The 24,257-nt window shown below is 40.1% G+C and overlaps 2 protein-coding genes across 2 annotated transcripts; both read left to right on the top strand.

The window, feature by feature from the left end:
• The first annotated feature begins 11,041 nt into the window (after positions 1-11,041).
• On the top strand, positions 11,042-13,419 carry si:dkey-172o19.2 (transcription factor atf-2). The gene is made up of 3 exons (XM_050055287.1): positions 11,042-11,054; positions 11,158-11,221; positions 11,992-13,419. Exon 3 carries the CDS (start codon positions 12,001-12,003, stop codon positions 13,102-13,104), a length of 1,104 nt encoding a protein of 367 aa, XP_049911244.1. The 5' UTR covers positions 11,042-11,054; positions 11,158-11,221; positions 11,992-12,000; the 3' UTR covers positions 13,105-13,419.
• A 2,962-nt stretch (positions 13,420-16,381) lies between these two features.
• nfil3-4 (nuclear factor, interleukin 3 regulated, member 4) lies at positions 16,382-23,501 on the top strand. Its single transcript, XM_050055395.1, has 3 exons — positions 16,382-16,515; positions 22,257-22,325; positions 22,433-23,501. Exon 3 carries the CDS (start codon positions 22,467-22,469, stop codon positions 23,199-23,201), a length of 735 nt encoding a protein of 244 aa, XP_049911352.1. The 5' UTR covers positions 16,382-16,515; positions 22,257-22,325; positions 22,433-22,466; the 3' UTR covers positions 23,202-23,501.
• The last annotated feature ends 756 nt before the right edge of the window (positions 23,502-24,257 follow it).

Below are 24,257 nucleotides of genomic sequence, written 5' to 3' on the forward strand. Positions count from 1 at the left end.
ACTGTACATGCATAGCAACACCAGACTCCTCGGTGTTCTCATTTCATTTTTTTGTCCTTTCTCACACAAGCCACCCACCCAAGGTGCCATAATGGACTCTGTGCAATAACTGTTGTATGTGACTGTTTTTCATTTATCATTTCTCTTAAAAATATAGATATGAATGTGTACGTGGTCGTGAGAATGATGTGACAAGCAGGTGAGTGTTGGTGCATGTGTACAGATTTATATGTTGCAAACTGGACTGCTCCAAAGTTTCGCGTATAATACACAATGACAATAAAGAATCTATCTATCTAGTATATACATTATTATCATTATAATATTGTATATATAATCAAAACAGTAAATAAGCCTTACATCCAGTCTAGAGTGCATGCTTAATTGCTACAGTGGCTGAATAGTTGTGGTTTAAATAAGCAAATGCCCTCAACCTAACTGACAGTGGCTTCTGAAAACAAACAAAAATGGTAATTTATACATAACTGACATTCAATCATATTCACAGTTTCATTCATATAATACCACGTAAAAAAAATCCCACTAAGAATTAAGTGTGGCTCGGCCTCTAGTTTGAAATTTATCATACTTTCAGATTAAAATTAAACAATAATTTAAAAAAATCAAATGAAAGTTTGTCATTAATATTAGTCACAAGAACGGACATTTATTTTCTTGTCTTCTTCAGTCTGTGCAGTCACTCAGTTAAGAAAACACCAATGTATGTATCAGTATTTTTCATGTGGCTGATTTTATCCAAACTAGTTTTGTCTTTGGATAAAAGTCAAGCCATGTATTATTTTTGAAGGGCTGTAGCTGACCCCTCTGCCTTCTTCATGAATCTAATGCCACCTGGTGGAGGTAAGCTCTCACTGCAGTTAAACCATCAGATGAAGGTCAAAAAGGGTGAATTTGACAACAATGGCAGCCCTGAACAAAAGGCAGCTCACTGAATTTGTATGTTCACTCAACGTCAGTTAAATGTACTATTTGTGGTTTCATATCTCTTTGTCTCATTTCTCTCCCCATGTAAGTGAGGTCGCCCCCACGAATGCCACATATCAACACCTGAAGGTGTGTGTATCTTATGTCTTATATGTGTGTGTATGTGGGGTGCGTGTGCATATCTTGGGCGATCTTTCCTATCTATTTTTACAGCTGGGCTGTGTAGCAGAGTGGTTAGAGGGATGTGCCGATGGTGTGGCACGAGTGCTCTTAGGCCTCCACAAACAATGACAGTCAATAGGCAAGACTGTTCCACCACAGTTTAACCGTTGCCCATCAGGGCTGCCAAACCCCACAACCAATAACACATAGGAGAGTGGTGACTTTGGGCCTGTGGGTTCTTGTTAAATTTCTACTCTGCAAATTTGAAGAGAGAGGATCAAGAGAGCATCACCGATACAATCTAATTCAAATGATAATAAATCCAAGCTAAAAAATAAAGTAAAATACATTTAAAATGATATATTAAAGCAAAAATCTGAAAAATAAATGAATGCATCAGTCTATTTTTAAACCATTCAGATATGTACATTAAAACATTTGTCACTGTAACTGTTCCTCCTCTCCATACTGGCTGATAAGAAATCCCTTTCTAGCACGGGGGACAAAATCCACAGTTCTCATTCTGTGCAAAAATACAGTTTAAAAAGTTTAGATAAAGCTAATATGAGGCTTCAGCAGCAGTCTGAGTCATATCAAGAGGGTATCTTCCATAGGTGTAGATTTGTGTGGGGTTGTAAGGGTACATCCTCTAAAGAAGACTTTTATTTTGACAAAATCCAAGACATTTACACCATAAACTGATGCTGAAAAAGCTCAGACTGGTGCATTAACAGTCAGCAGAATGAAGAAAATCAAGTTTTGGATGCTCAAAATCCCCAAAGCCCCAGTTTCATGTGTCCCCTCCAATGTTGCAACCAAACCTACGCCCTTGGTATCTTCCAAAACGGACTGTGGATTTTGCCTCCTGATCACTTACACTGGAATCAGAGTGGGAAGAGATCGCTTCACAGCAACCATGGGCAGGGGGAAAGATTACAGAAATTACCAGACACGTGTATAATGTTTTAAGAAAGACTACATCTGAATTTCTTACAGCTTAAACATAAATTCATATAAGCTGCGTCTCAGGTGGTAGTAAAGTAAGAAACCGTTAAGTCAAAAACAGTGATAGATCATCTTACATCGCTGGTTAATGAGGCCAGCTATGAAGAGGAACCAAGCGCTGGCAACATTGGTAACATTTCCAGCTTATTTCTTCACCTCTTAAATTCTTAGAACTGGCCAATTGACAAAGATGTCACTGATTATATCTATTAAAAAAACATTCCCCTGTCACATCTACTTAAGATTCACATTCTTACCGCAGCATCAACAGTCAGTGAGACCAACACAAGAGGAGATGAGAACTTTAACTTCCACTTCCTCATGTTTTGTTCATAACCAAATCTAAGAATGAACAAAGTGCTAAACCTGATACAGTTTAAAAACGCAATGCCCTCTGCAGTAACAGAGACACTACATGTCAGAAGTGTACAATAACAGACTCATTTCTTGAGGTCATGATGGTTATATACAGGAACTCACTGTGCTGGACTCCAGACATTTTTATTATTATTTAACTCCTTTCTTTCACTTACAGTGCCTGTTGCCTGCCACACGACAAAGCACTAATAAGCACAGTAAAATGTCTATTTTAACTGCATCATTATTATCACTTTATACAAACCTTAAACTCAACAATGGAAACCTCAGTTTGGCAAGACCCACCCTCAAACGGATACTTACATTATCTCTGCAATTTATCACACAGTCTTAAATACAGTACAGGCGAAGTTTCCACTGCATGTATAATGTGAGCATGTTTGTTCTCATCTTATTCTGTATCTCACAGGATCTCAGCTGCGCATGACCCTCAGGCCACCCCTAACGTCACTGTAATGAGTGTGAGAAAGCCCTGAGCTGTGGGAAGCTTCTCACTGCTCTTATTTCTCAGGGACCTACATTACTACTGCGAGGTTTTCAAGTAGCAATGTGCAAAAGTCACACTGTAGATGAGTATGGGGAGGCGATACCCTCAACTCAACTTCCTGTAAATAGTGGTTAACTGCTCAGCCGTGAAGAAGCAGGAATCAGGTCATCAGAACCCCCCACCATAAAAAAAAATCACACCAATACCTCCCTTGAAAAGATTGTTAAACATAGAGTTTAACATGACATTCAAGCAGATTTTAAATAGGTTAAGATAAAGCCAAAACAAAAGCAGTGGTATTTACATTGAAGAAGAGCTTCACTGTACAGCGGCTCGTTGAAAGTAGAGCATTGTGGCTTTTGGGTGGGAGTGTGTTTGTCTGTGAGGAGTGGGGATGACATAACCGCAAAGTTTACAGAATACAAAGTAATTAGACTAACCTCCAATGATGAGTCACCTCATCATTGGTGACTTGACAACTGAGCAAAGTGGCATCCAATGCTCAGTGAGATGTGTGGGTGCACTGAAACATGTCAGTAATGATAAAACTGTGAAGGGCATATCTGAGGGACACTTAAGTACTGTTATGACATTTTCTGACTGGTACTGTTCAAATCAAATGATATTGAATGCATCTGGTTAATCCTAAGCTGCTTCTTTTATATAACAGCTCAGATACTATCATTCATTGTCGACAATTCAATCATAAATTGTAGGATGCCAGCATGACAATATGTCACAAAATTAGAGGATGGTCTGGTGGTATTAATTATTTTTCTTATTTTAGTAAATCCCAAGAGAAGACCAAAACCAACAATGAGGAACAAGGCTGAACGTGGAAGCTAAAGGAGCATCCCGCTCCTGTCAACAACGACAAACTTCATGTCCTCGCAAACCGACTGCTTCCACTAAACACTCACAAAATCACAGCATGGCTTCAGCCCATCCAGAGGAACAGCAGACATGATATTCACAGCATGCCAACTCCAAAGACAAATGCAGCCTTTACATATGGCCTTCATAGACCTCACAAAGGCCACTGACATGGTAGACTACCAGGCCCTGTGAGCATACTATCAAGACAAAGCTGCCATTATAAATATATCAGAAGACTGAGGCTTTCACAGTGCTCCACAGCAGCTATGACTCCGAGTCCGACCCTTCAGTGTGGACTTGGGGGTCAAATATTGATGCATCATCACACCCATCATCTTCATTGCTGCCATTCCTCATTGGCAAAGAGCTGCCCCAGGGGATCCCAATCCTGTACAGAACTGATGGCAGGCTTTTTAACCTTAATAGGTTTAAAGCCAAGAGTAAAGTCAGTAACAGCACCATCTTGGAGCTTCAGTACACAGATGACAACGCCATGGCAGCACACTCCACAGAAGACCTCAAGGGCATCCTGTATATCTTTGCCAAGGCATCGTTAGCCTCCTCCCAACCAGCCATCTACCCAGTCCACCATAAAAGTGGACAACACCACTCCTGAAATGTTGACCACTTGCCCTGCTTCAGCAGCCTTCTTTCCTCAAAGTTTGACATCAACACTGAGGTTAACCATAGCCTGAATTGTGTCAATGAAGGCTACACCAGAAAAAGAGTCTTTGAAGACTGAGACAGACAGGTCCAAACAAAACTCCTGGGTAGTGTTGCACGGTATACCGGTACTAAAATAGTACCGCGGTACTAGAGTATTCCAAACGGTACTATACTGCATTTGGAAAATACCGGTACTTTGAAATTGATTCAATTCATTAATTTAGTTAATTTATTTTACTCATTTATGCACACAAACGCCTTTCTTGTTCCTATTGGAGCACAGATTGCACAAGTGGTGTGTATGACAACACCTGTATCAACATCCGCAGCTGGCGCACGTGAAAAAAGACAAGAGAAAGTCTGCCTCGCAAAGGGAGACAACACGAGACAACACAAACTTGGTGGAACATTTGAGTTACCAAACCATGACGACCGAACCATGATTTTTTTGGTACCGTTACACCCCTACTATTTATTGTTCTAAAGGTTTGTATCCAAAAGGACTTTTCCTTAGGAAAAGTACCGAAGAGTATCGAAAAGTATCGAAATTCATATTGGTATTGGTACCGAAACAAAGATTTTGGTATCGTGACAACACTACTCCTGGGGCTGCATTCACAAAGTTTCCAAGTACAGAGTGTGCACTTCCTGGTGACAAAGAAAATTCTTAGAATTAGGACACTTTCTAAGAATTTGTCTGAAAAGACAAATGTTATTCACAAAGAATCTTAGTGCCTATAAGACTTCCTTGGGTGAAAAACCATTAGGAGTAAAGAGCAGTGTTGGGGAGTAATGAGTTACATGTGACAGTTATGTAATTAAATTATAAAATGAATGTAATTGTAATTGGTTACAGTTACTGGAAACATAATATTTTATTAAATTACAGTTACTGAACAAAATACTGGCGATTACAAAGGGGTTACATCCAAAATAATTTCTGTAAAAAACGTACATGTAGAATATAACATTCATTCTGTTGTTCTGCATCTTTACGTCATGCAGGAGGCCTTCTTTTGACACATTATCCGACAATGCAAGTCAGTAAAAGCCATTGGGATAAATCTGGATACAACTTTTATGTACTTAAGTTTTTCTAGAACTTTTCAGCTTTATTGCCCAGTTTAAAACATTTGGTGGAAAAGTAATCAAATGTATTACATTACATTCATTTGATGAAGTAATTTAGATAGTTTTGTTACTTATTACAATTCTAACAGGGTAACCAGTAATCTGTAACCCATTACATTTCAAAAGTTCGTTCCCAACAGTGGTAAGGAGGAGGACTACTAAGAGGCTTCAGTTTCTTAAGCAGAGGAGAAAATGGCGGAAAGATAAAGAGGAAGGAGAAAACAACACTCAATGATAGTGAGTCAATGAAATGCTACAGATTAGATCGTGCAGGGATAATGTTTATGGTCATCAACATTAGAGATGTGCTCACATCTCCCAACCAACGCGATAACTCTATAACGCCAGAATTGAAAGCGATCACAACACCAAGATATCTGGCAACGAGATGAAATGCAATGGTGCAGCACTGATCACTTGGGTCTGTCTCAACCTTCCACCAGCAGAGTGATCAGCAGAGTGATCACACAAACAATTACAGCACTTTCACAGTCTCATTATGTGACACGCTTCATTTCATTTCCACTGAATGTCCACACTGCAGTCTCACAAAAGGGCAGCCACTCACACCTTTTACAAGAATGCATCATACCCAACGAAAGAGTCAATCACACCTCCTGACCAAGATAAAAGTTTCTGTCCCTTGGTTGCTCAGAGTTGTTCTGAGAGTATTCCTAAATAACTCCCAAGCTAGTACCCGTATATATCATTAATATCGTTTGACTGGAAAAGTTTCAATATTACTTGGTACTGGGTAATTATGACCAATATCCAGCCCTAGTATTACTCCGCAGCTGATAGTAGTCCGAAACAAATGAACTCCTTTCTCCTGTTTACACACTTTTGCTAAAACTACAGGACCCAGCTTGATAAGGAAATTACCGTATGTAGCTTTTTTTGTTTGGGTTTTAATTGTTATATGTTAAAGATTTATATCTTCCAAATGAAAAAACAGGCTGAGTTTCACAAGCAGGCTGGAACGCATTGTTGGTTTCAGGCTTTTCATAGGCTTTGCTAACAAAAAGAAAAATATAATTTAAAACCAACTGTATTCTTAAACAAAGGCTGACAAGGACGGCCCACTGCATGTATATTTCAGGTAACACACAAAGCTATAACCAGACAGGTGTTAATCAGACAATCTCCTTTACAAGAGAAACGAAAACGAGACAGGCCGTGTGAATCCCTCTCAGACAGAAGTGTTAACTAAACTGGTCACTGTGTCATTATAAAACCAAGAGGACATAATACTGTTTAAGATAAATCATCCACTTAGAGAGAAATCATCTGCAACATGCAGTCAGGATGTGGGTGTTGCCACACAAAGAGAAAGTGGCAGCGGTAAAAATTATGCAGGCCTACCATGATATGCCACAATGCTTTCTGAACATGTTCATTTGAACAGTAACAATGAGTCATCCAGCAGATCCAGTCAGTACTGAGTAGTACAGTCAATCAAAGCTGAGTACATCAAATCAAGTGAAATAACATAGTGTAGTAGTCCTGTATTTAGTAATCATCCCCCGGTTGTATCATTTGATATTTTTACTTGATGGCATAACTTTCATAAACACACCTTGTTGTTTCTGCCACAAGGTTGTGTTAACTCTGTGTCCTTCCTGTTTGTGTGTTTATGTGTGACCATGTTTCTGCTAACTTCTCATCAAGGCCATCAGACTCATCAGCAGGAATCAATAAAAGATGATATGTTCGTGCCTCTTTAAAAATCTGGCAGCTAACTTTTACTGAAAGACCAACCTGACTGTTGGAACATGGGTGACTGTGGCGTATGTGGTTACAGTGAGTCAGAAAGAAAAATCTGCTGGAGTTTTCGAAAAACGCAGAGCTGATAGATAAGAGGATATCCCTCCCCTTCCTGATCTCGACAGCCCCCACGCTCAGCAAACCACTGTGAAATCTTCTGCTCAAACTGCAGAAGGGTGATCATGTACAATGTGGTGTGGATTTTCCATTTTAGTGACACTGTTTTGTGTTGTTGTGCCGTTAAGTTGTGTCTTAACCACTTGCGGCAAGAAGCTTTTTTCATGCCCAGCTGTCTCTCTTCAAAATGAAATCAGTTGAAATGGGAGAAGGCCAAGATAGAAGAGGCTGATCCGAGCTTCTGGTGGTGGAGGCTTCTTGTATTGACCTGGACTTGTAAGGTCTTGAGAGGTGGGCAGGTTTGCAGTTTGGTCCTGTCTTGTACATCCAGACTGTTACTGAGGAGGTGAGGAAGGCAGAGGTTGAGGATATAAGTTGTAGTGTGTAAGAATTCCAGGCAACAGGACATTCAAATAGAAAAAATGCAAGGACCGAAGATCCCAGAGGCTGATACGCCATCTAAGGATTTAGTGTATGGTGTCTGGACCAGTGAAAATGGACGGGGAAAGCAAGACCTAGGCATTAAATCATAAAATAGTTGAGAAAAATTAAAATAGATGTATGATTTTTGTGTGCAATATCAGCTATACAGCTTCAGGCAAGTCAGCACTCATTTTCTGTTGCACCATTGGCACCTTGTGAGCCTCACATGTTCATTACACCCCAGATAAAACTGTTGGATGGATGAAAAACTGAGAGTCTTACCACATGGGCCAAAAAATTTAAAGTTTAAAGATGTTTACCATATTAGCTTCTTCATATTTAAATGCTCACTGTAAACATTAGTCTGTTGGGCATGTTAATGTGCTAACTGAATACATGGCACTCCTGTCACATACCTTAGCACATTAACATGTAAGGTTATGGTATGTTTAGCATGATAGCATGTTAACATGAGCACACACAATATTTAGCATAACATGTCAGCATTACTGTCAGCACATGTGGCTGAGAGTAGCCCTTTAGTTTTAAGGCCGATATAAACTCTCAGAAGTGCTGTTTGGGCACATGTCTCAATTGTCTAAACAAAGAGATTTGGAGTAGTCTTAATGAACCTATGTGAGCAAAAGTTTCCTTCACAAACTGGAAAATGCACCACCAAACAAATGTAAAAATATCTGCATACTTTTTCACATTAAGTACAAAATTAAGTGGCGTCAAAGAAATGCAAATTGTGTTTGACTAATGATGACTCTTTAAGTCATTTGTTGATCTCAAAAATCTTGAAAATCAAGAATGCAGCACATTACCTTAAATTTTGGCAAAATCATATATCCACTGACAGTGGGACAGACATAAAAACATAGATATTTATTAGTCCTGTCGGAAATTCATTGTGTACCGTAAAACAATTCAGATAAATAAATAGACAACAGTAACATCAACATCACCAAAAACAAAGATCAACAACAGGGTACCTCTTCATTATTATGGACCTGGATATGCACAACATATCACGAAATGGCTCTACATATCATATGGTGCTGCATCCACACACATAAAGGTTCAGTTATTTTTTTTCACAGTTTGTTCAACAGTGCAATACTGGTAGGCACACATGAACTGCGTGCACAATTGGTTTGGAGGGCTGGCACTCTCTATCTTCTGCCTGATGGTAACAGCTCATGTACAGTGTAAATACACTGCCCAAGAAATTTAGGGGAACACTTAATCATCACAGTAGAACACCAAGTCAGTTAAACTTCAGGGATATCAATCTGTCCACTGTGATTGTGAACCATTTTCAGTTTCTGCTTTGGTGCAAATTAAAGTGATGGTTTTATGTACATGTGGTGGCCACATGTACATAAAACCATTCCCTTTTTGGGGTGTTGTCTTGCTTTTGCTTCTCCAAAAAGGGAATGGTTTTATGTACATGTGGTGGCCACAGACAGTTGCTCTCTCCTTATCCTTTCTGACTGATTCTTCTCTAGCTTTGTGTTCTGCTTGTGTCCTTGTCACTACTGGTAGCATGAGGTGGTGTCTGCAGTCCAATCAGGTTGCATAGGTTGTCCAGCTCCTCCAGGATGGCACATCCATACATGTGGTCGCAAGAAGGTTTGCTGTGTCTCCCAGCATAGTCTCAAGAGCATGAAGGAGATACCAGGAGACCAGCCATTACAGGAGGAGAGCTGGACAGGGCCACAGAAGGGCATCAACCCAGCAGCAGGACTGGTATCTGCTCCTTTGTGTGAGGAGGAACCGGAGGAGCACTGTCAGTACCCTACAAAATGACCTCCAGCAGGCTACTGGTGTGCGTGTTTCTGACCACGCTGTCAGAAACAGACTCCATGAGGGTGGCATGAGGGCCTGACATCCTCTAGAGGGACCTGTGCTCACAGCCCAGCACCGTGCAGCGCAATTCCTCTCTTCACAGATGAGATGGGTTGATGATTTTGGTTTCCACTGACTGATGTCATTTTGTTCTCAACAAATTACACAATGGACATCAGTAAAGATTTTCAACTAGAATAATTTGCCAAAATCTGATGTGTGATATAAGTGTTCCCTTCATTTTTTGAGCAGTGTAGCAGGGATGGATGATATTGGATTTTTTGCTGATATCCAGTATGCCGATAAATAACAACATATTTGGCCGATTACTACCAATATCGACATATCCACTTTTTCCCCACCTAACTTCAGATGGAGACATGAAATACAATGCTTTTCAATGTATGTAATATTTATTAATTGTGCAAAATAAGAAAAAGCATGCGGGGCAATTCTGATAGTTCATGTTAAAGCCAATATCGGCCAATACAGATGACGTGCCGATATCATCGTGCATCCCTAGTCAATAGTGTATGGTGTATAAACAGGTCAGTCTAAATAGACTGATTCATTCATCACTCCATAAACTTCATTGTGGGCATATTTTGAAGTAATGTGCTATTGGGAGGAGTTACAGAAGCAAAATTAAGGCTACAGTTGGGCATTCAGATTCAATGAAAACAATTTTCCCAAATGAAATGGAAAAAGTTATTGATAGAGCATGGTAGATACATTGACAGCAACTGTTAAGGATACCAATGTTTTATGGTACAAACTGTTAAATCATTGTCCAAATGATCTTTGTTTAAAATAAATATCCCTAACAACATCAACAACATTTAAATTCAGTTTTAAATTGCAGGTATTCTGAGTTCCCTCTCTCTCTTTATTTATTCATTTTACAAGTTATTAAGTTCACGCTTTCATGCAACCCCTCATGTGACGTCTGCTACAGCTATATAAATAAAGCTTAGTGGATACGGTTGCATAAGTGCGCTGTTCTGCAGCAATCAATGTGCATGTATTCACAAGAACAATAAGTAGGGCAGTTGATCCAAAGTGACTCATTTCAGTATCACCTGTTGGTCTGATCGTAACCAAAACTGTTGTCTTGGACTTCCGTTGATCAGTTTCCACCGTATTAAACAGACAGCACGAGGACGCAAAGTGATTGGCTGCGTGCATTCAGTATATGCGCGCGCCGCCCAGCAGCTCTCCTCTCTCCAGCAGCGCTGATTGTGATTGACAGGTAAGCGCAGCCTCTTAACATTAAAAACATCCTCGAAGTTTTTCATATAGTCAGGTATATTATCTAAGTGCTGCGTCAAACTGTGCGCTACTGTGTGTTGCAGATTTACAGGAGTCTCTGTCAAAGCTGATCCTAAATCATCCCACAGGTGTCATCTTGTCATTCAGGTCAGTGCGGCGTAACACAGTCAGCTTTGACTTGGTTTGTGGAAGACTGAACATTTATGCTATTAATCAATCTACCCACTTTGAGGTTAGGTTGTAATTGTAATTATGTCTTTAAAAAAATCTTACGACACTTTATTGCTTTTTGGGGTTTTTTTGTTAACCGAAAATAATGATTTAAGTGGTGGTAGAAATATTTAGATCCTTTAAGTAGCCTATAAAAATGCAAAATACTCCACAATATGTGCAAATCCTGCAGTCAAAACTTTACTCAAGTACAATTTTAGTTTAAATTTAATGCAAAATGTACTTTTGTTTTAAAAGTATGTGCAGATTTGCTTCTTTAATGGGCATGGTCATTTTCTTTCAGTATTATTACTAATGCATTAACACTGATTGAGCAATGAATGTTATGGCTGCTTATTTTGCCTGCTTATTAGGTTGTATAATCTTTCAATTAATCATTTCATGAGCTCAGTGCATAAGCTAAAATCTTAATAATAAAGTAAAGCCTAAAAGGAGACATACAGTGGGCTATTTTCATCAAATAAGCTATCTCAAAATTACCAGTTTATTTAGTTCATATCAGCCACTGCATGGATTCAAGTAGAGTTTTAATCATATTTACTATATTGATAATCAGTTATAAGGGAAGAAGCAGATTCAAACACCTTCTTTTAGATAGATGGAGAGATAGTCTTTATATATATATATATATATATATATATATATAAATTAAAAGCTGTCTGAATTAAACTTCTGATTGCCCCCAGTCTGGTGCCATGTCCAGCTTGAGGAGCCTTAACCGCCCCGGGGCAGCAGCTCCGTGCCAGCCCTCCTCCTCGGTCGAAAGCAGCAGCTACATGGAGCCTGATCCAGACACTGCAACCCTCTTCCCGGTGACCCGGTCCTCCGTGCTGGCTCGCCGTCTCCTGCGTTTACGGGCTTACAGCAGACACGTAGGACCCGCTACTCGCCGCAAGAGGGAGATGATCCCCTCTGACAGGAAAGATGCCATCTACTGGGATAAGCGTCAGAAGAACAACGAGGCGGCCAAGCGGTCCAGGGAGAAGAGGAGGCTGAGCGACCTGATGCTGGAGAGTCAGCTGCTGGCTCTGACTGAGGAGAACGCACAGCTGCGGGCTCAGGTGCTCAGCCTGCAGTATCACAGCAGCCTGAGTGCAGAAAAGAGCAAAGCTGACTCTGCGTGTGCAACATCCACTGCATCTGTTTCTGCTCTGCCCTCCATATCGAGTCACTCTCCAGCCCTCTTTCAGCCGGTACGCTGGGGCAACAGCAGCAACCCAGGCTCTGTCCTGGGTGTGAGGCAACAAGACACCCCCATCCACCCTTTTGAGGCCAAGATCCCTTGCTTTAGCTCAACTAGGGGGGACTTTCATCCACAGAGTTCTCAAAACTGCAGCACACAACAAGGCATCTCCCCCCTCTCCGGGCCCCGTGTCCTCTCTCCCCGAGCAGCTTTAGAAACCGGGAGGTCAGCAGAGGCAGAGACGGATGCTCAGCGACATGTCTCCTCCAGCGATGACATTCACAGCTCCTCCGATCACCCTGCGTCATCCATGCCAGCGTTTCTGCCCACGTCTGACACACTCCACCATGCCTCCATTCTGTCATACCCTCCTAGAAATTGGCTGCTGCCCAGTCTGAATCACTCGGCAGTGTGCAATAATTTTCTGCTGCCTTGGCGGTCCTCCTACCTGGCCCCACCGGCCGTCTACCGCGGCCTGCCTCTCTACATACAGGAGAGACAAGGCCACGGTCTCGGTGTGGAGGCAGACCGTCAGGTAGGATTCAAGGGCCGATTAAGCAGTGCACCGGCGGGGATGTCTCACCTCGGGGTGCACCTCAGTCCTGATGGACGCTAACAGGACAGTTTGACTGTCACGACGTTTATTACAAAACAACATTTACTGTCCTATTTTTTTATTCATTTATGTCTTGTAAAAATGCAAACATCTGTGGGTTTTAAATTACAAATGAATACCACATATGCATCAGATTTTGACAGCATGTCACCAAGGAAGGCCTTTCAGTGAGATTGGTCATAATGAAAACAGGAAAAATGAGGGTTACTAATACGCGTGGGCTATATTTCCCGGAATATAGACGACATAGAGAATATTTTAATGCAGCCTACACTGTTGATATACTGTGTGATTTTCTGTGGTTTGATATATGTCTCTCTGGTCTTTCTATTAGTGGTTACACTGCATGGCACGCACGGATCAGTGCTGTCAGAGAACCTCGAAACCTTTCACCAACTCACAGGAATAATAACGCAGCTCATTTCAAATCTTTTATAAATGATACTTTGATATATACAAGTAATAAATATAACATACAAAAAGTCATCACAGGTCTTTTTTGTCATGATTTGATATATTAGAGACAAACGTTGAAACGTTTGTTTCTTTGGGATTTTTTTACAGTTAATCTGCGGTGAAATCATCAGAGGCTGAGCCTGTGAAACTGGGTGCTTGTTGAGGCGGTATTTCCCTTTTTTATCCCCACTGCGTGATTTCCCAGCAGCCTGTGATTTAATGGAAAACTAAACGTTGAACCGTCTATTTGTAGGCTTAGCAGCTCTGCATGAGACATCATCCTCCAGCACTGCATCAGGCCACTCTTTTGTGCTTACATTTTGTTAAAATCAGGGTATCAGTACAGGTATTAACTGCCTGCAACCAGATGGTTCCTCGTGCCATCTGTAGCCTACCTTCAAATAAATAAAATAAAAAAATAAAAATACACCTTTGCTATGTTGATAGCTTATGTCATAGCTCTCAGGAACATGTTGAGTGACTACAAGAGTAATTAATGATATTTTAAAGATCAGTAAGTTCTTGGGGCGTCGGTGGCTTAGTGGTACAGCAGCCGCAGTGGTTCGAGCAGGTTCGAGTCCAGCCTGTGGCCCTTTGCTGCATGTCATCCCCTCTCTCTCCCCCTCTCACACTTAACTGTCCTGTCAATTAAAGGCAAAAAATGCCCAAAAAATATCTTTAAAAAAAAAAAAAAGATCAGTAAGTTCTCAATGGTATTTGGAAAAAAAATAAAATAAAATGAAAAATGCCACTATGATTTAAAAAAAAAAAAAAGTAATTTCCTACCTATTTAATGTTCATTCATGCAGGTTATGTTAATTTAAGCCTTTATCCATATAGGAGGCTGCATGCAGCCAAGGATGTAGGTACCGTTTCCACATTGTGGTGGTACATTTGAAACAAGGGGTTTGGGGGTCCTCCGCCAGAAAATTTTGACCTTTCTGCATTCAGATGAATTTTTACACACAAAAGTCCTCTGCTACATTCATGTTTTTATTGAGGGGGATGTATCCACCCCCCCCCCGAAATCTACATCTACGCATACAACATTGGTGCAAATGATGGCAACACTGTGGTCAAACCATCTAACTGCTTTACTTCTGCTGGGAAAATCCGTCATGAAAGTCTCGTCACTGCTGCCATCAGTCTAAAGTTATCTTATAAAGTAGTCCAGGCTGATGAATCATTACAATAAGGTTTAGCTGCCTGGCAGGCCTTCTTACAAAAGTTTCACTTTTCATTCTAAGTTCAGTTTCTTATTGTTTTTATGGTATCATTTTTAAATGTAATGTTCATTGCTGTTGAAACAAAAGAGCTGTTTAATACGTATTCATCGTCAGTGGTTATCATGTCACTGACCTCTGACCATATTCTGTAGTGACCTCATAGCAGACGGTCCCCCCACTGACTGTTAGGCCATGTTCCTGAGGCCACCAGCAGAGTGCGCTACAACACAACACTGATGGAGAGTGACATGCACAGCTCAAACAGTAGTTTCCTAAAAAATGTACATGTTTTAAATCTGTTTCTGCCTTTTTAATATGTGTTTTTTGTTAGGTAAGAAAGGCAAACAAGCAACTGTTATTTAGATTAATGTAACATTCACACTGATTCTTGCCTATAGAAAACATGAGGTGGAACTAAATTTATTTTTAATATCATGACAGTCCTAGATGTTTATACTATGCATATTTTCTGATTTGTTAAATTGAAAATAGTGCTGCATTTAAACAATTATGCAACACATTCTGGTTTTGACAAGACTTTTTGTCACAGTTTCATCCATCCTTGACATCTAGATTAAAAAGAAGTCTCAACATGCGCAGATGTCTGGTTCAAATACTGGAGCTTGAAAATGACTTTGTAGACGTACAGGTTACACTGCGACATATGACAACAATAAAGCATTTTCTCATCCACATGGTCCTCTGGTGCATATTTCACAACATTAACATCTTCAGCTCATCGCAACAGGAAACAAAAATCTTAGTTGTCTACACGTAATGGCGTCTCTGCATAAAAATGGGGGTTGAGGTTAAATTTCCAGCCAAAGTTAACTTGTCTTACTATAATGTAGAACAAGTGGTTCTAAAAGTGGTAGTGCAAAGGGCAGATCAGTCGAGGACATTTAATGTGCAGACAAGTAGTCTGCACTACGACATCTGATAAGTGACAAACACTTCTCTTTTTCTGTGAATCTGAGGTGCCAAAGATTTATTTAACACTCAAAGAAAAATATCAGTCACTTCACTTTACTCATCTCAGTTATGATTTACTGTAAATACCTGAGAGACACGTAACTGGTGATAGCTTTTCCCTGCGTGAGGCTTTGTCTCGTATACTACTGCTGCTTCTGCTACTCTTACTGTTGCTCCTGCTACTACTGCTACGACTAAGTCTTTCTGGATAAGGCATCAGGTAAGCACCTGACATGTACTGTAAAAGTCTGTGTGGATGTAACATGTAATTAAATGTTATAAAAACTATCATGAAGCAACATACTGCAAACACAAAACAAATAGCATGGATTTACTTCATGATATACTGGTGTATTACCATATTCTGGGGTATTAGATGCATATCCTTCTGCAATCATAGTATACAATAGAGAAAATATGTCTGCTTGAAACTGACACCATTGTAAGACCCCTGTGTGGGCATGCCACCAAGACCACAACACTATCAAGATTGAAAGCAGCAGTCAGACACTTTTCATGTGACAACAGAGGTGGACAGTCGTCAGTTAAAGACAGGAAAACAGCACAAAGAGCCAGAGAAAGCAAAGAAGGAGAGAGAGTAAAGACATTATGAGCCCCCCTCTGTTTATACATGCATCTATCTTATGACGCAGTCTCAAAGGAGTGCTCTAAGTTGTGTATGGTGAGAGTGTGATAACTCTGAATTGGGTTGTTGGCACCTCTGCAACAGTGGACTTTCTGCACACAGGAATTAAAGGTAAGGCCCTGAGCTCATTTTCACGTCTAAAATTGTTTGTACCATGCATGTGAACAGCTGATGGATTCAGGGGAGGAAATGGTTTAGGTGTTAGTGACCAAAGAAAAGATGTTTTACACGTATACTTAAATCGTCTTGTGCTCATCGCAGCTCATCACCCCAGTGTTGTACGCTGTGAAATTGGTGGTCAACTCGATAAACCTTTGGAATCATCAAACTATTTTCACTTTGTTAAAATACAAACTTTTCAGCTGTTCATGTGTTTTTTATATATCATCAAAAAAGACATAAAATCAATTAATTCAGAATATATTAGCAGAATGTTGCCCTATTATCTGTCAAGAATTGTTTGAGGAAGAGGAAGTGTTACTACCTTGTAAATATCAAGATAATGTAGGAGGACAGTTTTGTACATGGTGTGTTTCTACTATAACAGTCCTTACTGTAAAATACTTATAATATTTTTATGAATTGAGCAAAGCTTGGATTAAATAACCAAACTTTTCAAATATACATGCAATAAAAATAGCGTAATAGTTTTTCACAATATGGAAACTTGAAATATTATTTTGTTATCTGGTACAAGGGAAGGGATGTTTTACTAAAATTGTAACAATATGTAAAATCAATTAGGATAACGGGAGATTTTAAATGTCCTTGACTCATGATTGTTTTGAATTACACCTGAAACATGATCTTAAATTATGGAAATTATTGTGTGGAATGATGATACAAGACAAAGCTCCTGACACAAAAGTCTGCGTCATGTAAATTTGATTTCTTTGCTGTCAATTTTCCACTGAGTGATCAAAAAAAAAAAAAAAAAAAAATTAAAAAAAATAATTAAATAATTAAAAAAAAAAAGTAGAAATACTTCACTGCTATGATGTTATCTTGCAGAACATACTGCAATAAATCCGTTATTAAGCTTATGGCGTTCAGTTTGTGTCACATAGGTGTTACGTCATACATGAATACAGTAATGTTTGACTATCGTGCATACATGAGAGGTGGAAGAAATATCAACAGTACCTTTTAATATACACTAATATTTAACACAACATCACAGAGTTGAGTCAACATACAGAGAACTAAAGCGTTGCCAAATACAGCGACATTTTTTAAGTAAACATTTAAAACAAGATGGTGTCTATTGCAGTGCTATTGTACTGCACTGCACCACACAGGTAGTTCTACTCTTTTGGTCAGTCAGTTATGAATTATCAAACAGAAACTTTTATACAGTATATTTTGGGTCCTGGTTGCACAACACACATGTACAAAGCCCGAGATTGTGAAGGGGTGCAAACACCACATGAGAAGCTGTGTTTTTCTATATATGATCATGCTGTGTGCAGCAGCCGCATGTATTCAAACTGAGAAAAACACATGCTCTCGGTCCATACTCTATGAAAGCTACGAACGTTATTTGCTATTTCAAGGAGTTTGGCCTGTTTTAAATTAAACAACCATCTCGCACCTGTCTGACTGATGCGTTAATATCAAGACCTTTCAATACATCTCATATCAAATGGGTGGTTTTGAGTGCAAAGGAACCCAAAGTATTAATCGTCCTCCTACAGTATGTTATAGATTACTGGGTATGAGGAGGAATCTTGCACTAGACCTCAGTATAATAGTAAAACACAGAATTTAGATTTAAATAACATACTGTCCACCCATCCATTAAAGGGCTACTTTGGTGTTTTTCAACCGGGACCCTATTTTCCCATGTTTTTGTGTCTAAGTGCCAAATAAAGACAACAGTATTGGAAACAGGCTGCAATATAAAATTAATGGGCAATTGTGTGCCAACAACTTACATCCAATAAAAGTGCTTGTTTTTGCCACTGACAGCTTCAGATTATTGATAACAAAACAACAACTAACAACTGGTCAGCTCACTCAGTGTAGAAGTCCATGGTACAGACAGGCAGTCCAAAAATGCATCCAAGGCACTCTGAATATAGTTAAAAATCCTTTATTGATTCAAGGATAAACCCATTGTTTCGACTAGAATATATAAAATGCACTGCAAACAAGTGTGCAATATAAAAAATTTCACGTAGAGGTCATGTGACACAGGTCATGTGTCATAAAGAGTAATGCTGCATTCAAATGATTCTCGGATGGTCACATTTCCTGAGTTAGGAAGTTGTACATCCAATTTCGGTGTGTTCATGAGCTATTCAGTCGCAATGTGGAAACAACATGGGTGCTACAAAGACGATTGCTGTGTTGTATCTTATTGCTCATTTAGAAGACATGATTGAAGCTTTATATTACTGATTTTGTTTCTGCACTGCCTTACAGCACTAAAATATTGGTTTGCCTGAGGGTTAATGCTGATAGTAAATAACCTAACTTGCTAAACTAGGTCACTTTAAGTAGACAGCAGCTAATGGTTAAAACCTGACCCTAAATTACCGTAAATGTGAGCCAAAAATTTATGCAATACACGAATCAACAAAAAGTTTCTTATCATCAACCAAACATTTATTTTCGTCCACCATGTTTCTGTGTAATATGACATCAACTCAGCAAGTCGTGTGACAAAGTGTTCGCAGACTTTTAAAGCTGTTGTTTTTCAGACTTGAGGGGGCATTCACATGAATTTTCCCAGTCAGGAACTAGTTTTTTTGATTATTACGACACCACATGAACACACAGTAAGATCGTTTTTGTTTAACCAGACACAACCCTGACATCGCTATCACAAAACCCAACGTACTCAGTTTAAATAAACAGAAATTGTATCACAGTAAAACACACTCCACTCAAATGTGACAGAAAATATAATTCACAAAACTGTCTTCGTTGCTCTTTCTACTGTTCCAACAATTACCAACACAGGTTTGGTTGAAATAAGCCCTTAATTCACTCAGTTAGATGTGAAAATATGCTGGCTCTATGCACGTTAAAATGACTGGTAATCAGAATGGAGTCTGGTGGGTTTGCAGATAGAGATTTCAGGGCTGTTCCTGGTTAAACAAAAAAGGTCTTGCCCTTTAACAAAATGGTCTATCTCTATAATGATCCTCTCCATAATGTTTTCAGACACACTACAAATAACAACAAAAGTCAAAACAACAACAACAAAAACACTTTTTGTGGACATAAAGTGACGGTGCATACATGCTCTGAGTGGTTACACTGCAGCCTACTTCACAATAGTCACTTTGACACAAAGACAAAATAAGATCCAGGCTGAAAAATACCCAAGTTACCCTTTAATACATGATAACATTGATGGCTTAGTACCATACTTTATGAATAGATGGTGAGAATATTTCATCTATTTGTTTCCTCTTTTCATGATGCCGTAAATACTTTAATCACAGTTTAGTGTCCATGTATAGTCATCAGTTTAAAAAAGTGAATGTTAAGTTTTTATGATGCTTTTCATTTACAATATACAAAGAGTACAGGAATGAGATGGTGCTATAAGTTATTAGCACTGCCCTTCAAGGAATTTATGCGTTAACGGACAATTCAAGCCAAGACCTGTGGCTAAATTCTTTATTCCCCCAAGGCAGCATTCACGCACTCTAATTTCCACAATGGCAGTTAACCAGAGACATGGAACAAAGTACATCGAGGTGGAAAGCCACAAAACAGGGACTGACCGATTTCTCCCCCTATGGGTATTCTTTTTAACAATAGCTGCCAGGGTACACAGCAACACAACAGCAGATGGTGGGGTATGAGAAAACGGATAGACTCAAAAAGAAGAAGTTTGAGAGTTCCTTACTAAAAAGCAGGCTGGCTATAATTAGTCAATAAGAAACAGGTGCACATGTGCAGCAGAGTAGTGAGCAGGCTCAGCCTCAAGAGAGATTTCACTCAGGAACCCTCTCTTTTTTCATTTTCTCTCTCTCTGTATCTCCCTGTATGATTATTGTTTTTTCTCTTCCTGCTGTTGCTTTTTTGGGGTTTGCTAGCACAGAGTATAAAACGTTTTGTGTTGCACACAAGTATGCAGGTGTGCATGTTCTCACACAGACAAACACACACAAAGAGGCTTTGGGCCTACGTTTCTCACTGGGCACAGGCTTGATTATTTTTAACCTAATGCACGCATTCTCACCACTGCACACAGGGTGCATGGCCTCTTTGATACTTTTGTTTTGATGCTTCTGTCTCAGCCTGACTGGCACGTCAACATATGACTACATGGTCAGTGAAAATGCTGAGAAGTTGCTCGAAGTGTGAATAACAGAAATAAAAATGAGAACTAACAATTAAACAGGACACTGCATGGTAATTTTTGAGGTAATAGACTGTGGAGTTATGGTTTGTGCTTATAGGTTCCTCATGTGTGACAACCTTAGTGACAGTTTATTTCGCAGCTCATTTATGAGGTGTCACACGTAGCTGCTAGTAAAAAGTACTGCACAATGTCGAATTAGGAATTTATCAGCCATAGTGTTGTTTGCAAGAATAAAGTGTGAGGGAAACATCAATGAGTTGAAAGGCATGTGTGTGTTTCTGAGTATGATTGCACGCACAGAGGGGGCCGGCTGTGGTTTCAGCACAATGCTCATCCTTCTTGCATGCTTCCCATGAAACCACCCACAAACCCACGCAAATGACAGAGACTATATTGAAAGCTGACAGTATTCCTCTCAGACTGATTATTCAAAATATCTTCCTGTTTGATTCTACCTTCTGCCTTGTGCAACAGAATGGACAGATCCTTACTGACTGCATTTTCTTTGCCACTATGCAGAGTAAAAGCTCAGAGTGAAGTGAGGCAAGTAGATAAAAGAGATGGAGAAGGGGGAAGTGGTGACTGGGTCCATCAAAGAGGAAGACGGGGTAGATAAAGTGAGAAACACAAAGTGTTGTCAGACACAGCTAAGGAATGAACTCACTGGTGGAAAACTGTAGTATATAATTTCGACATGACAAGCTCTCAATTAATCATCTTTCCACTTAACGGAGCAAAATTCTACGTCATCAGCAACTTTCTGGCCAAGGAAAACCTCGAAATAAAATTCAAGAAATGTTCATTTTCACAATAAAAGTTTTAATTACTTTGCAAAAACAGCAACAGAGAGGTTCCTCCATTGTTGAAAGTTACATTTACATTTATCTCATGTTTTAGATAGATTAGACAAATCTGCCCAAGCTCTCCAAAGCCTGTGGTGCACATTGAAGCACAGTAGCTATTGTTGAAAATATGGAACTAGGTATGATTTTTGAAGCATGAACTCATTGTTGTAAACAACTGTATGTAAATGTATACTGATTATCAAACACATTCTTCTTTGTGTGTTTGTTTCCACATTGTCACATTTTCTCATGTGGTCTAGACAGGTAGGAGGTGTAGTGAGGTCAGGAAGGGGGTTTGAGTGCCGGAGGCGCTAGACACTGTTAGGTGAGCTGTAGCTGCCTCTACAGCTTTTCGGAGAGAAAAAAGATACATGCGCGCAGCCTGATGTACCTGTTAATGGTTTTGTGCTAGACTGGCAAGAGAGTGCTTTGGATATATAGGCTTTACATGACTAACAAAAACATATAAGTGGATATAAATTTACAAAACAAGGTAAATATCAAAAATATTTTCATAATCTAAGGTTCTCATCAATATTAATCATCTCAGCACAACACAATTAATGTTTTTACAATGACATTCAATACAAACTCAGTTGCAGACAGTCATTGTATTGTTGTTCTTTTAAGGAATAAACTTGACAACATGAACCACTGTTAAATTTTCATTATTCTTTTCCCCACAGCTCTCAACTGTGGATATTACGTGCAAGAAATACTACGGTGCTTTCAAAGAGAAACCAAGATAAGACGAGGTAAAACGCAAATCAGATAAGGTTACCATTATACAAGAAGGAAGTACCTGGATTACTCAACCTCCCACACAAGGTTAAAAACTCTGCTCTATTCCTTTTGATTTCAGGTCTCGGCTGGTTCTCGCTCACTTTTCATCTACCATGGAGTCCCTGTCGTCACCATTTCATGGACGCCAAGACGGCGATATTTTACCAGTGGAAGAGGAAATGGCACGTAAGGGACCCCCCCGCCGCAAAAGGGAGTTCATACCTGAGGAGAAGAAGGACGCCCTCTACTGGGAGAAACGTCGTAAGAACAACGAGGCAGCCAAACGGTCGCGGGAGAAGAGGAGGATGAATGACTACGTGCTGGAGACTCATCTCATGGCCCTGAAAGAAGAAAATACCAGGCTTAGCGCTGAATTAATGGCCATCAAGCTGCGCTTTGGCCTGGCTCACCGTTCAGCCTACACTGCTCAGAGTAACCAACTGCAACAGCATATCCCCAGCAGCACACACCACCAGTCCCTGCAGAGGGACTACTACTGGGGTGGCAGAGACTCTTCAGTTATGCCAAGACACCAACCACAGCACCCTGTCTTCATCCCTGCATATGCCCTCCATACAATGAGAGGCTATTCATATTTAAACGGGTCCGTTACACCCGGCTCTGGCCTCCTCACTCCTCTTGCCCTCCCTCGAAATCTCCTGCCTTCCCATTCATCCCGTCCTGGAGCTCCACTACTGAAGCCCATTCCTACGAGACCTGCCTCAGATGGGGAGGAGGAGCAGCAGGTCCCAGGGGTGTTGTCCCATTCCTGCCCTGCTCCACCTCGCAAAATCACCTCCAGAGAAGACAGAAACTGCTCCCCACCGAGACAATACATATTAGACTGACTGTCCATTAACAAAAGGGTGTATCTAATGGATTGACTGACTGAGAAACAAATTATTTCTCTAAACTGTCAAATATTCCTGCTGACACTGTAACTTTAAAAGGGACAGTTCACCCTCAAATCAAAAATGCATATTTTAGGGCTGTACCTGAATCAGAATTATGCTAGTCGAATCAGATTTGGCTGTTCAGTATGAATACTCGACTATTCCTCCTTTGTTTTCCATGTAGAGTTTGAGGGTTTGAACAGGGTTAAGTGGGATGTTCTGTGTGACTGTGAATATAGTTAAGGCTATTCTAAGCAATCTCAGTCGACTGAGGGGTCTCCAACTGATAATTCGAATCTCTGACTTCCAGGGGGCAGCCCTGACATATTTTTCCTCTTACCTGTAGAGTCACCTGTAGTATCAGTGTAGTTTGTTTTGGTGTGAGATGCCAAGTGTTGCAGATATCAGCTGTGGAGATGTCTGCCTTCTCTCAAATATAATGGAACTAGATGGCACTCAGCTTGTGGTGCTCAAAGCCCCAAAAACACATTTGAAAAACTCAACAACAATGTCTTTTTTTGGAAATCATGACCTGGTTGGTCAAGATAATCTGCAGACCGTATTGTGAGCAGTTTCGTGTAGGAACTATTTTGTTTATACTACACTACACCCGCAAACTGTATCACCACACTGAAAAAAGCATGCATGTACTGCTAGTTCACCTTGCACCACTGAGCTAGCTAGAGTTACAGCTCAGCCGAGGAGTACGCCAATAATATTTGCCTCTCTCACAAGCATGAGCCTCTCGTCCATGAGAAGAGGCACACTTCCTTTTGCATGGTGACACAGTTGGCAGGTGTAGCTTGGTAGAAAGAAAATAGTTCCTACATGAAACTGCTCACAACAAGGTCTGTGGATTATCTTGAGTAAACGTGTCATGATTTCTAGAAAGAGACATTGCTGTTGAGTTTTTCAAATGCATTTTTGGGGGCTTTGAGCACCACAAGCTGAGTGCCATCTCATTCTGTCATATTTAAGAGAAAGCAGACACCTCTACAGCCGATATCTCGA

This window comes from Epinephelus moara, chromosome 10, assembly GCF_006386435.1.
Source record: "Epinephelus moara isolate mb chromosome 10, YSFRI_EMoa_1.0, whole genome shotgun sequence".
Lineage (NCBI taxonomy): Eukaryota > Metazoa > Chordata > Actinopteri > Perciformes > Serranidae > Epinephelus > Epinephelus moara.

What these genes read in the sequence shown, in the direction of transcription:
- si:dkey-172o19.2 (XM_050055287.1), top strand. Translation starts at nt 12,001, where the DNA reads ATGTCCAGCTTGAGGAGCCTTAACCGCCCCGGGGCAGCAGCTCCGTGC.
- nfil3-4 (XM_050055395.1), top strand. Translation starts at nt 22,467, where the DNA reads ATGGAGTCCCTGTCGTCACCATTTCATGGACGCCAAGACGGCGATATT.